The sequence below is a fragment of the Dinoponera quadriceps genome, unplaced genomic scaffold (genome assembly GCF_001313825.1).
Source record: "Dinoponera quadriceps isolate SergipeBrazil2010 unplaced genomic scaffold, ASM131382v1 scaffold10866, whole genome shotgun sequence".
NCBI lineage: Eukaryota > Metazoa > Arthropoda > Insecta > Hymenoptera > Formicidae > Dinoponera > Dinoponera quadriceps.
In genome coordinates this window covers 26,113-39,373 of record NW_014564648.1, presented here as the reverse complement: position 1 = coordinate 39,373, position 13,261 = coordinate 26,113, and the positions used below count along the sequence as shown (strand labels likewise).

General features: G+C 45.4%; 1 protein-coding gene across 7 annotated transcripts in view; it reads left to right on the top strand.

Annotated features, from left to right (window-relative positions):
- The window catches only part of LOC106751295 (phosphoinositide 3-kinase adapter protein 1), a 75,128-nt gene that overhangs the window by 46,336 nt on the left and 15,531 nt on the right, over window positions 1–13,261 (top strand). For 4 of the 7 annotated variants that reach the window (XM_014632159.1, XM_014632156.1, XM_014632158.1 and 1 more), the window contains 4 exons: window positions 986–1,045; window positions 3,111–3,528; window positions 3,749–3,970; window positions 4,090–4,364. In XM_014632159.1, coding sequence (XP_014487645.1) covers window positions 1,036–1,045; window positions 3,111–3,528; window positions 3,749–3,970; window positions 4,090–4,364 — 925 coding nt within the window. In that variant the 5' untranslated portion in view covers window positions 986–1,035. Of the gene's footprint in view, window positions 1–985; window positions 1,046–3,110; window positions 3,529–3,748; window positions 3,971–4,089; window positions 4,365–11,776; window positions 13,239–13,261 lie in introns of those variants that run through there. The other 3 variants (XM_014632162.1, XM_014632160.1, XM_014632164.1) reach the window with 3 other exon arrangements.

Here is a 13,261-nt window from a genome sequence, read left to right as displayed (position 1 = left end):
GTACGAAAATAGTAACCACCATCGTTGCAGCAACTATGAGGGCAGAAAATTGCCGCGGCGGCGCGTATTTGCTGAACTAAATTCGAGAAAACACGGAGATTCTCGGCTAATGTCATCTAGTCGCAGCCACGTGCAGCTCGACGAAAATAATTGTCATACAAACCCAATATAACCCCGGGGGAATTATTCCGCAGCATTGCGCACGCGGACAAACGCGACCCTTTAGCAGCAAGACGTTTTCGTCGAGAATAATATCGAACAATATCGCGCGCCGAGTTGCATTTCGGGTCATTGAAATTTGCCGTCGTAACAATTGGCCGGTGAACGTTGATCTGTGTCATCTTCGTTGCGCGACGCGAAGGTACGAGCCTTTCAGATGAAAACGAACATTTGTAAAACACACTCCCATAATTTCCCACAATTACACCGGTGGACAGTCGTAGGAACAACAATCCCGGTCGTTAAAGTTCACACTCGCTAATGGAAGAAAATCTCTTCATGAAGCGGTGAGCGAGAAATCGCCTCTTATAAAGCGAGATAGATTTGATAGATACACCGGTCGCTTTCCTCCCCTCCTCCTCCCCCCGGATAATAACGGCGGATGCGACATGCGGCGAGCAACGTGATAATGTCACGTGCATAAAACGTGAATGAGCCACGTTCGCTCTCGACCCCCATTTCTCCATTCCACCCCCTTCTACGAGTGGAAGCGGGTCGAGTTTCCCGCGCGCCCGATGCGCGCATCGCCGCGCTAAATATAATATTTGCGCGTATTTTCAGCGATGAATGAAAGCACCGACGACTGGTCTCACGGGGCCTCTTTCCCTTTCTCTCTCTCTCTCTATCTCTCTCTCTCTCTCTCTCCCTTTCTCGCGTGTCTTCTTTATCGAGGAGGTGAAAGCCGGCGAAAATCCGCGGGCGACCGCTGCGGAATTTCGGCGGCGAGGGCGACGCGAACTGACTATAATTGATTTTGTGTCGACAGGTATCCCCGCGGCATCCCTAGCGAGACGCTCTTCTGCAGAGAAGGTCATCATGGCAGTCGGTGAGTCTTATCCCTTGGCGGCGCGCGATCGCGGCATACAGATCGCGACGGCGACCCGCGCTCAGCACGCCGGACACGTCGTACACACGCATAATCGCGCTTCTCCCGCATCTCTCACACCCCGTACGCGGACAAACAGCAGCCGGTACGTCACGGTCGTTTCGGCGAAGCCGCGAATCGTGCTCGTAATGCAATTTGGCGGTAGCTCGCGGTGTCGAATTTAAACTCGCGACGGCTCGCCGGCTCCTCCAAGCCGCACGATCGTTCGTCGAGTTTCTCGATCGAACGGTTCGTCGGTATTTCGCGAGGACTTCTCGATTTCGCAACTGAAAGATCACTAGTGGACTTTGAGATCGACTGCAATTCTCAAGAAAATCTACGGCCGAGGAGTAACTCGATGGATTTGGCACACTCCGAGTGATCGACGACGTCTCGCGCAATCTTATTTTCGCAGAAACATCTAATTTTACGTGTCGCGAGAAAAATATTCGCTTCGACGATTTCTGAGCTGACAACGAGAGCGAAAAGCTCTTTCGAATTCGCCGAAGAAAAACGTAGGTGCGAAACGCGAATCGAGCTCTCTCTCTCTCTCTCTCTCTGCATGTGTACGATTTATCTTTAAGATCAGAAAAGACACATATATCACACCATTCTATGAGAGACTCCGCTGGTCGGAAGCTAATCTGAGACGTACTTGCGGATTACCTTGTTTATATTTTTATTATTATTTTTGTTTATACAGTTATTCTAATTTCTGGGAAGCCTCATTCTTTGTATCGAGAACTTAGATTTAGAAATGATTCTGCGTGACCTAAGAACACCTGCTAGCATTTTGATTATTCCTATGTGCTGAGCCGAGATTCTCAAAAGGTCTTTTTGATGCCTTGCCGCGGACCGTTGAAACCAGATCACACTTAATATTAAAATTGCAAGCTCGATTGGGAGCTTTAGAAGCAAATATTTTATATATTTATTGGAGATCAATGCATAACCAATATAAGGGGTGAGACGTTTCGCTATCTCATCTATAATTCTATAAACCTAACAGTATTACCTTATTTAATTATTTAAACTACTTGTAATACGCTTCCTTTCTTTATTTTTGATATTATATATATTTTTGTTATTTTGATATTTTGTTTATTTTGTTTTGCAATGCATTTTCTTTATTACTGATAATATGTACTTTTTTTGTCATGTTCTTGAGGGAACTTTGAATAAACACTTCTCTCTCTCTCTCTTTCTCTCTCCCTCCCTCCCTCCCTTCCTTCTCGTTCTCTGCGTGGAATAACGGCGTGGAGGATCGTGAATCGCGGTGGTGCATTTCCGGTGTAGCTACCGCGTATTCCTGCCAGTTTAGCGAGTGGGGGAACAAAGCAACGTCCGGTCCGGTCCACCCCCCACTGATCAGACCCATCGTAGTGAGGCTCGTTCATGGTGTCCCATGAACGTACGTAACTGCGGCTCCCACAGTCGCAGGTGGACTCTCTATTGGTCTAGTCGTGGTCGTGGGCTCAAACCGTGAGAAGAGCGGCCGTCGACGACGTCGACGTCGACGTCGTCTCGAGAGAGGGACACCTCATTCCGTATTCGACGGGCGTGCTGACGCGTTCCGACCACGTGTGTATCGCCGGGGTGCTGCGCACGACGTAGCACGGTTCGTGCCGAGGAAACATGCAAACTACACTAGGACCTTAATATCTCGAGTTCCGAAGTAGGCAATTCGAATCTCGCCTCACATTCGTCTGCTTGACACAATCAGGGTTCGAATTCGGTGAAAGAAGGGAAGAAAAAAACGGAAGCTCTTGCGAAAGGAACTGACCCGTTTACCTGCTTTTGAGTGACGCCGTAAGCGTTAACAATGGACTTATCGTGGAAATCCGCACAATTTCGCCTGATTTGCCGACCCGCAGACCCGCCTCGTATTGGTGTTTACGCCAAAGACTTGCGCGAAGGTCGCGAACATATAAACACTCGCTAGCTCCTCGCTAAATCCCAGAGACAAAGGTCTCTCTGCTGCGAGTTCAGTTTACGAACTGCGACCATCCGATCCGCATGTTCACAGATAATCCGTCGTACTTCTCGCTGTCCGGCGAGGCGGCGTCGTCGTCGTCGTCGGCGAGAACGACGACGGCGACGTCAACCAGGGGCCACGGCCTCACCTCGTTGTTCCGGAGAAGACCCAACAACAGGATGGGCGCTGCGACCTCTCAAAATGCCGCCCTCGCGGAATCCACGTCCGGCGTCTTGACGCATCACGAGGCTCGCGGCAACGCGTCGGGCGCGTCCACGCCGACGGAGGAGCGTGCGCCGATGTTGTCGCAGAACGGCGCGGTGCAGCCGGGATGTGGCAAGAGGAGAAGCTTCCGTAACCTCTTCAGGTCCGTGAGCGCGAACGCGGATCATGAGAGGACCCAGAAGTTCCTCAAGGGCGACCCGAGGCCGTCCGACGTCGCGCCACCGTCGCCATATTTGCCTCACAGGTAAGCACCGCTCTTCAGCAAGAAGATCGAAAGCAGCCTGATCCGAATCTCTTTGATGTTGTGATTGAAATTAAAAAAAAAAAATTAACGTTGCGTTTGTACGTGGATTACCGCGTTTATTAATCGCAAGTTTGTTAATCGAACTTGGAACTCGTCAGCTCGATTCGATCTTCGCGCTTTCTGTTATTAAGAGAGTATGTTAATTGTTATATTGATGTAGGTCGCACTCGCATTCCGAGAAAGACCGACATCGACCTAGCCGAGGCAGAAGAGTCCTGAAATCCGCGAGCGAACTTTTATCCAACGACATGGTCTACTGCGGTTTGACGGGCAATTCCAAGGATCGTAATAGCGACGTTGACGGCAACGGCAACAATAACAACGACGACGACGACGATGACGATGACACTGCGGAGGTTTTCCTCAGTGCTAACGATGCAAGGTTAGTGAAAAAATTGTCTTTTAGCCGCATTATTATCCGCCACTCACTCTCAACGTGTTTCCTCCAAAAAGGAAAAGGATCGCGCTGAACAATAAATCCTAGCCTGGAATCCTTTCTAGGTATTACAATCTTTCGTCCACGTTACCAGCGGCCGGCTCGACCACAATTTGCCGAAGAAGGCACTCGATCGGCACTTTCCTCGGAAAAGAAACAGCCTCATCTGGTAACGCCGCGACTATGGTACGACAACAAACGACAGGATCCAGAAACGCGCTGGAAACAGACGCGGCGGCCGCTTCGGTCGACGATACCGATGGCGGTCCTTGCAACGAAGAAGGACCCGTAGCCTGCGCCAGGACCAGGCGCAGAAGGCACAAGAACTCGTCCAACAAGGGTGAGTTTCTTCACTTTTTCAACGATTTTTGTCGAAACGTTTGTCATTTAGTCACGTTACTTTCCCAAATCAAACGAGCCTACCATCCTTTCTCATTTTCTTTGATTTTGTTTTATTTATATATTTTCCAATTTTTTACAGTTTTATAGGCTCGGAAAATAAACGGCGAATTTTTTTCATTCTTTCGCAATTTTTTTCGATTTCTTTCCACGAAAAAATGAAGAAAAATGAACTTTTTTTAAATTACATAACATTGTTTATACCTCATCGCAAGTAAGACTTTTCCAATCCGCGTCTGAATTTCGGCACGACAAAAAAGAGACCGCGGAAATCGCAGAGCCGCGCAAATTCCCTCCTCTCATTGAAGACGATGATTATTATTTCTATGGCGAGAGGACGGCACACTCGAGTGGAGAGTTCTCGCATTCCCACGTCCCGTCTGTCGCACGCCCGCATGAGGCGCAAATCACGCGTGCGCCACGACCGTGCGTTATAAAAGACGAAGGCACTGTGACACAATTTCGATCGCAGCACCCTGGCATCGATTGTTCTCCAATTTCTGTTCACGCGACACTTTCGGGTCGCTTTCGGACCCTTCAATCATAATGATGCGAAGTGACGTTGTAGGAGGTGTCGCACGATGGTCCACATTCAATGGACAGCTTTTGTACGAAGGGAAACTAAGCGTCTCTGTGTAAAAAGCAGAAAGTTCTTCTTGGACTTGAGAGAAAAAAGTAGTGGTTCAATATGAGGAAAAAATGTTAAGATTTATAATTTTTCAATATTGTTTCCCAAAATTTTGATAAATACAACGTCATAGTTAATTTAAAATAGCACATGCGCAGTTGATCTCTTTTGGATCTGTTCAAGTATCATGCAAAGTATATCATGAGCATAGAAACTTAGCAGAATTTGGCAGGATTCATAATTTATGCCCGTTAAATATTACGTGTTTCCTGAAAAATTGCCCAACTTTCAGAGGCATTTAGAAAGAAAACTAAAGCCACCCAAAAATTTACGACTATTTTTATCATTTACATCTAAAAATGAAGTATTTTCACTGCCGTTAACTCGGCCAAACTTTTTCGAGTCCACCAAAGATAGATCCATCGTTGATATCATACGTATGTACGCAGAAATATTTTATGTGACATTATTTATATTTTGATCAGAGTTTTCTACAGGGAAACGGAAATAGTTTGCACAATTGAATTTACCATTGTAAAAATCGGGCATAAATTAACTTAAATTATTTAAGTATGTCAACAATTTTTATAATTATGAAGTTGGCGAAATAGGATCTTGGCCACAAATTTGGACGTTTCGCTCTATTATGCGACGATGCTCTCTTTCATGTCGTGACAAAAATGGTCGATGCCATTAATCCCTTCTACGCACATCGTGCAGGAACAGATCGCGACAGATACCGCCATAATAATTGCTTCATTTTGATTAATTTATTCTACTCGCGCACACGGGCGCGATCGTCTTTGAAATTCGAATTAGATTTTAAGATAAATAACCCGTAAAGGATATCCGGCGATCTCGCGATCACGTAAGAGATAAAATCCCGGTTAGCAGGTAAACGCTCACGCTCACCATAGGTCGACTGAAATCCGGTCCGGAAGTTCACAACCTTTAGTATTCGGCGAACGACTTTGCCGCTTTCCGATGGCCGATTGCGTCGGTCGACGAGCGGCCATAACACTATGAAATTTACGACGTTACGTGAGCGATTACACGGACAACGGAGGACTCGCCGACATGTGTAAAATTAATTTCCCCTCGTACGGGGAAAGTCGAGGCTCGGGCAGTTTTAAAGTTACAAAACGAGAAAGAAAGAGAGAGAAAGAGAGAGAGAGAGAAAATTACACAAAGAAAGTCTAAAGTTACAGGGAGAGAGAAAGAGACGGAGAGTAAAGCATGAAATTAAACGAAATTAAATTCATTTTCACCCTGTAAGAATTAACATCTCAATTATGTCGCGCACAGAAAATGTCTGTGAAAACATGCACATGCACGAGCTATCGCGGGATCTCAATCAAGAAAGTCAAATGGACGAAGTTAGATCGTGCCGTGCGTGTTTTTTACACGCGAAAACACGACCTCGGCCAGCATCCGGCCGCTATTTAATTACAGCCGGAAATGAATTGCAGAAACTCACGCAGCAGGACCGCGAAAAAGAAATAGCGATTCCATTTGCGCCGCTGGCCGTTCGTGTAATAAAGTATGTAAAAATAAATAACGCAGGAATCTATCTTATACCGAGCAATTATTTTCTTTATCTCGATTAATTGATTTAGTAATTGGGTCAAATCAGCGCATCCGATCGCAGCGGAGAAATTTCCACGTGGCCACTCCGTCAGATTTCAAGTCGAATGTCGTTTCTTTTTAACGACGCATTTCAGCGACAACACGCACACGGTTTCGATGATTTTTCGCTCGGGGTTTTCATATTTATTCGCGAAATTGTTTCAGAGAATTCGCATTTTTCCTCTCTCTCTCTTTTTCTGTCTGTCTCTCATTCACTCTCTTCCTCTCTTTAAGAGCTATTTATTTGCGATGTAAACGTTATCGCGCGTGCTGCGGAAAAGCAGATACCCGAACGTGCTCGCGTGGTTTTGGTTTCGTTTGTAGAATGCCAGTGTGTTTTCACGTGCCTTCCGTTGCACACGTCGCACAGCGTGTCGCTGCGCCAGCACGAAACGGAAATATCCGTCCATATGTTGACACGAGGTCGTGTAGGAACTCTCACACATCCTACAGACGCATCGAAAGAATACGCTCCCTCGTGCCGTAAACTTTTTTTCCTCTCTAACCCGAGAAAAAATAGGTCCGAATGAATAATCGCGTTCCACTCGTCGGTTATTTTCACAAATGGACCTACCTTCGCCAGAACTAGTAATTTGATGTTTCACTCACTCTTGAATTTCAACACGCCGAATTTATATGACAAATTTCCCTAATGTCGGGGATTTTACAAAGAGAAACAGACATATCGGAAAACGTCACTGAAATGTAAAAAGAGATATTGAAAGCGGAAAAAGACCGATGAAAAGAGTTGACTGACAGAGTTTTATGTAAAAAAAAAAAAAAGGTTATTGTGCGAGGTATTAACTCGCGAGAATTGAAAATTCGTATCGCCCGTCAAAGGAACAAACGTCGTGGCGATAGAGACAAACAAAACGAGCGTGCGTCGAGAGCGATAGATCGAGCCACATAAATCTATTGGAAGGCGGAGGTCAATAACCGCGAGATTAAGCATTCCGCCTGCATTCGATTCCATCCTCATATTATTTACCGGTTGTACTTCCTGGTGTTACTCCAGCACGAATCCGGCGCTTCCGGCGCTGACAGTTAGTTACCATGAGACGTCGCGACATCGAGCTCTCACGGCACGACGGTAAATCAACTTTCGGCGCTGAATTCGATACGACGGTAGTGAGAAGGGGGAGGACAGGGGGAGGAGACTAGCCTCAATTAATTTAATTAATAATAATAGACACAATTATAATATATAGAGATTAAATCTTTCGCTCGCTCTCATCGAAGCGTTAAAACAAGCCCGGCCGGCGTTTTTGTAATAAAGCAACGAGTTGGCAACGTATTTTGACGATACACAACGTCGCGTCGCGATCTCAAGCGAGATTCTCTCTTCGCATCTGCTTTTATCTTTATTTTTATCCACGCTTGACCTTTCTTTCTGCCGCGTGCGTGTGCCGATAATAAAAACTCGGATGATACATCTTCGGGGAATTAATCTTCCTTAATTACCCCCTTACTTCTCGAGACGCGCGAGTTCGAAAATCGCGTTAATTAAACCGCAGGAATCGCCTCGGTGTAATTAGCAGCAATTAATGCCCAGCTCTGCATGTCGAAGCGTGTTCCACTCGCACCTGCGCCACGGTTTCGCACTCCGTTCGGCTTTTGTTGCCGGATTTCTTCATGGCGACGGGGTGTGCGCGAAATCGTCGTCATCGTCGTTCCAAGTATGGCGCAAACATCCGGAGGACAGGTATAGGGCTATTTTCGCTTCAATGTTTTCGCGCGCGTGCGCTATAAACATCTCGCTCACGAGATTTTGTCCAGAGACCAACGTGCGTGAAACTACGCGGCTTCTCCGTAAAACCGTTCGAAAGCTCACCACCGCCAATCATTCGCACTTTACCAGACGTATCGCGTTATTTCGTTAAATTCGACGAACACTTGTCGCACACATGTGTTCTCATTAACTCGACATCGATAAATAAATAATTTCGCGAGCTGTATTAACAAATTGGCGGTAACACGTATTCTATTTTACTGACTGACGTAACGTTGCATGGAAGTTCAAAGCGCAATGTATACTCGGCGCCGCTATTTTACATGGAGAAATAGAAACCGCACACACTCACACATGCGCATGCTCGCACACGTACACATGTATCGGAAGCTATGCAGGGGTTTTAAGGACCGATATCGAGAGGTCGATAGTGGAACGCGCTTTGCAGATCGGGAAGGCGGTACTGAAAATTTCTCCACCGGGAATACACGTTGCGCCGGCTTTATTTGAAACGTCAATTTAGATTCGTGCTTGAAAAGGGATTCGAGAGGCGCGATCAGAGTTGGAACGACCATCAAGTACATAAACGAGCTTTGATTGGTCAATACGCGATGTCCGGTAACTGCGATTTATCCAGCGAACCGAAAGTCTCGCGCGTCCGCCGTTATTCGCCGATAACTCCCGCTCGCACATCGATCCCGCGCCGCGAGTCCGCGAATAGTCGAACGAATTATATTTGCTATCGAATCGATTCGCGATGTTTCCCGGAGTGCGGAACATTTGGAAAATAAAGCGCCAACCCTGCCAGAAAGAGTTAAGGTAGAGTTGTATCGCAGAGTATTTTTAGTGGCGCATCAAGGGGGCCGCTTATAAATTTAGCACTTATCAGGCAAAATTACGTTCCTATATTTTTATCTCACTACTTAAATAATTCATTTTAATTTGAAGCAAGTGGAGATAAACATATATGCACAATATTACAAATACGAAAATATTATTCCTCTCTCTTTTTTTTTTTATTAATACCATTTTTATGCATTAGTTCGATTCAATAGAGATACACATATAATAGAAAGAAGTATATAAAAGTGTTTAAATACGTGTATATGTATGTATTTCGAGTTTTACTATAAGTTATGAACTTTGCACCGCTGTATTTTTAAGATAAAATGGTCAATAATTCAGAAATTTTTATATAATGTCTTTATATTAGTCTGAATATTAATATTACAATAGTTTTTTAACAAAATTCTAAATTGTTTCTAAAGTGGTTTGGAAGAAATGAAAAATAGATGTTAAAAATAGGACATCAATCTGAAGGAATACGTATAAAAAGTGTCATCTTTAATTGCGAATATCTCAGCCTCCGAATGTCAATTTACTTATAATTGCGCCAACAATTAGATCATATTTAAATCTACGTATAATTCAACGAATTCTAGAAAAATTCATTTTACGCTACCTTATGAAAAAAACGTGAGGAATATTTTTGCGCGACACCGAAGAAAATTTCATGGAAAATGTCTGCGCGTTACATTTCACGTGTCGCAGGATCAGAGAGAAGCATGAGCCATTGCTTCATAAATAAAGTTGTTTACGAGGTGCATCGGCAATACGACGCGCGCATGTATTGCGTATCCCCCTGCGGGTGCGTGCACACATTCACGCGCGACGGCTATAAATGTATATGCACGATGCACGGTCTTAACTATATAATTAAATAATGGCGAGTAGTTTCGTCGTGCTTTTTCCCTGCGGATTCATGAACCGGTGCTCGAAGTAAACGAGATAATCTCGATCGCTTCCCCGTCGGCTATTTTTGTAGGGAACCTGTGACCGTAAGGCGTCAGGTCCCGTTGTTAATTAACCTTTCGTCGTTCCAGATAGTAATTAGATTAATAAAAGAGAACATTTTTGCGGAAATGTGCTTTCTCCTGGTGTTTTGTACATTCCGACGGAAATCACCGACCGCGGGTGTACACTGAGAGCTGATCGAGTTCGACATCGCACGCGACTGTTTTCCATCAGATCGCCGAAAGTATAAAAAGAGGATCAGGGCAATGGACGGAACACGTATTTATACTTTTTCTAGCTTAAAATAAGACACGCACCCGACCAGATAGGAAGACACACTATTTGCTTTGAGGGGAGATTTCACGCAGCGCGCGTACCTTCTCGCGAGCGCGGCGGTTGTATCTTTGAGTCATGTGTATCCTTACACGCTTCTCATATTCCGTCTTAAAAAAAGGGGGGAGGAAGAAGAAGGGAAGAAAGAAGAGAAGCAAGACTCTAAAACCATTCCTAACGAGATTCCACCTCTGAAACAACATTCGACGTTGCCGAAGAATTTATTCACCTTGCATCACCTCTAACACTGTTTACACCCGGTAACGTGCGGGAAATCTCCGTTCCCCGGGAGAGGCCGAGAGGCCAAGAGGGCAGAGAAGGGGAAGCTCAAGTAAATCCTTAAAATATTCTACAAATAAGCCGTGACATCAGATGGGGCACGCCAAGGAAAGCACAATGAGAAAAATCAAATCCTCTTACCGGGTATAACAATTCTATTTCTCCGCGGCTGTTTCGCTGCATCATTGTTTCAGGTGCCGGACCGACCGGCTAACAAAAGATTAAGTCTCTGTAGGGAGAATTGTTAAAGACAGCCCGCGACTAGATCTCTCTCGAAAATCCCATGAGTTGATTACAGGAAGACATCCTCCGGGACTGACGGCAAATGGATGCGCGGCATTCTCGTTTCTCGTGACGTTCGAGCCGTGATTTTTCCCACATGTAGAAAGATACTTCTCTCAACGAGCGAGATTGCTCCCGAACGCTCGCCGCAGACGTCGCCGAGAATGGTCCCCGCCTGGATGCGAGCGTGTGTGAACGCCACGTTCCGACGAGAAAATTTTATCGGTCATTATTCCCCATAACGGCCGACGATTCTCTTGTCAGTCGTGATTTCTGAGAAAGCGGAGAACCTATAAACGCCGCCGAGACTTATCGTCCTCTGTCCCTCCGAGAAATTTATAAATGACGCGCGCATGTATGCGTGATCCGAATGCCACGGTTATACACGACCGCGAGCGCGTCGGCGTATGTGCGCAAACGATGATTTCGCATCCGCTCGACGTTTCCGCGCTATCCGCCTCGCTCTTCTTATTCTTTTCTCTTTTTTTCTTTTTCTCATGAAAATTAATCTTTTAATTGCAATATTTCTTTTATTTAAATACGACATTGAATCTATCTTGCTATCTTAGACCCTACTATGTCGCGAAATTAAAGATTTAAGATAGGTCTAAAATTTCGACTCCGGAATCTGTTTTGTTATCTTAGCTCCTACTGTTTTATAGGATTAAAGGCTTAACATAGGAGTCGGGTTAGAATCACGGTACGCCAACGGATCGCATCGGAGCGGAAGCGAGTGCAGGGCAGAGACGATCTCGAGTGTAAGATACGAGGAACCGCTCTCTCGTGGACCTCAAGACGGTTATTATTCTCTCGCCGGTCCCCCGACCGAGTGACTCAGTCTTCTCTTCTGATCTGGCTAATTGAAGCAGCCCAATTTCTGTAACAACCGCGGCTAGATATGCGCGCGACGTTTATACGTCGACCTAGAAGCGGACGCGTTGCTATCACGCTACTTCGAACATCGTGTCGCGGTTTCGCCGCATTTCAGACGCGCGACAGTTACGACAGGTGCTCCTTCGCTAACGAGCAGCTAACGCTCATCTCTCGTGACTCTGAGACGCGAATTTGAAAACGAGTAATTCGAACGTTCCTTCCGTCGATGATTAACGCAAAACGCTCCAATGAAATCTTTTCTCTTTATTTTTCAATCTTTCCGCTTTCATGGAAGTAAAGTCTCTTGAATAACCGCTCCTTCTGTCTTGGTATCGCTTCTATCAAATTTTTCTACGAAAAAGTGATCAATATTATACACACGGTCAAGCATTTATTAGACCGATAAGCGATTTAGGAGTGACAGAAGTGAAAGGGTCCGACAACTGACCGGCGCCTTTTAAAAGTCGAGTCGCGCCAACGGAATTTCAATTCGTCTGTGAATGGGAGCCCTGTTTTGCGTCTCCACTTTTAGGAAATTATGAATCGAGCGTAAACGGACGATAAAGACCTCGGGAGTGATTCCGTTCTCTATGTTTCTCGGCCCCCTCGCGGACGAACGTTGCTCGAATTAACGAGCGAAATCGCACGTTAAATATAAACGCGTAGTTTGAATAATGAATGATTGATAATGCAGTATTGCGTTGATCTAAATAGAGGAAGAACGAATTAGATTTTAGGCATAATCTGATATAGAGTTTGAAATAACGGAGGTACGACTCTTGGGATATATCAGTTGGCACATCCTTATCAGTGTGCGATAATGCGAATTATCTTGCGGAATTCCGTGCGGCAATCCTTTGAAAGCAAGTTTCACCAACGCTATATTTTCTCGCTTATTCATCATGCGCGCCACATTTCTTCAAACATAACGAGCGTAAAATAAGTCGCAATACGAGCGAATGACGTGAGATCGACAACGACGATCGACATGAAACTTCGAACATTTCCTCCTTCCTTTTTTTCATTAGCTTTTTCACCCGGAAATGATGCAAATAAAATTTGTCTTTCGAATTTCGCTGAAAACATATTTCGTGCGTTAATAAAGTTCAAGATCGATGGATCGCCACGTGGATCCAGAGAATTTCTCATCGCATGCGTTGCGCTTGCGCCGAGAAGCACGCCGCGATGCAGACACGAGAAGCGGACGCGAATGTCCGTTCAGTAGCGTCGCGCGTCACGTTGGAGATCGGTTTTATCCTCGCTAGGCTCGTGTACTTTTCCCCCATCAAATTCC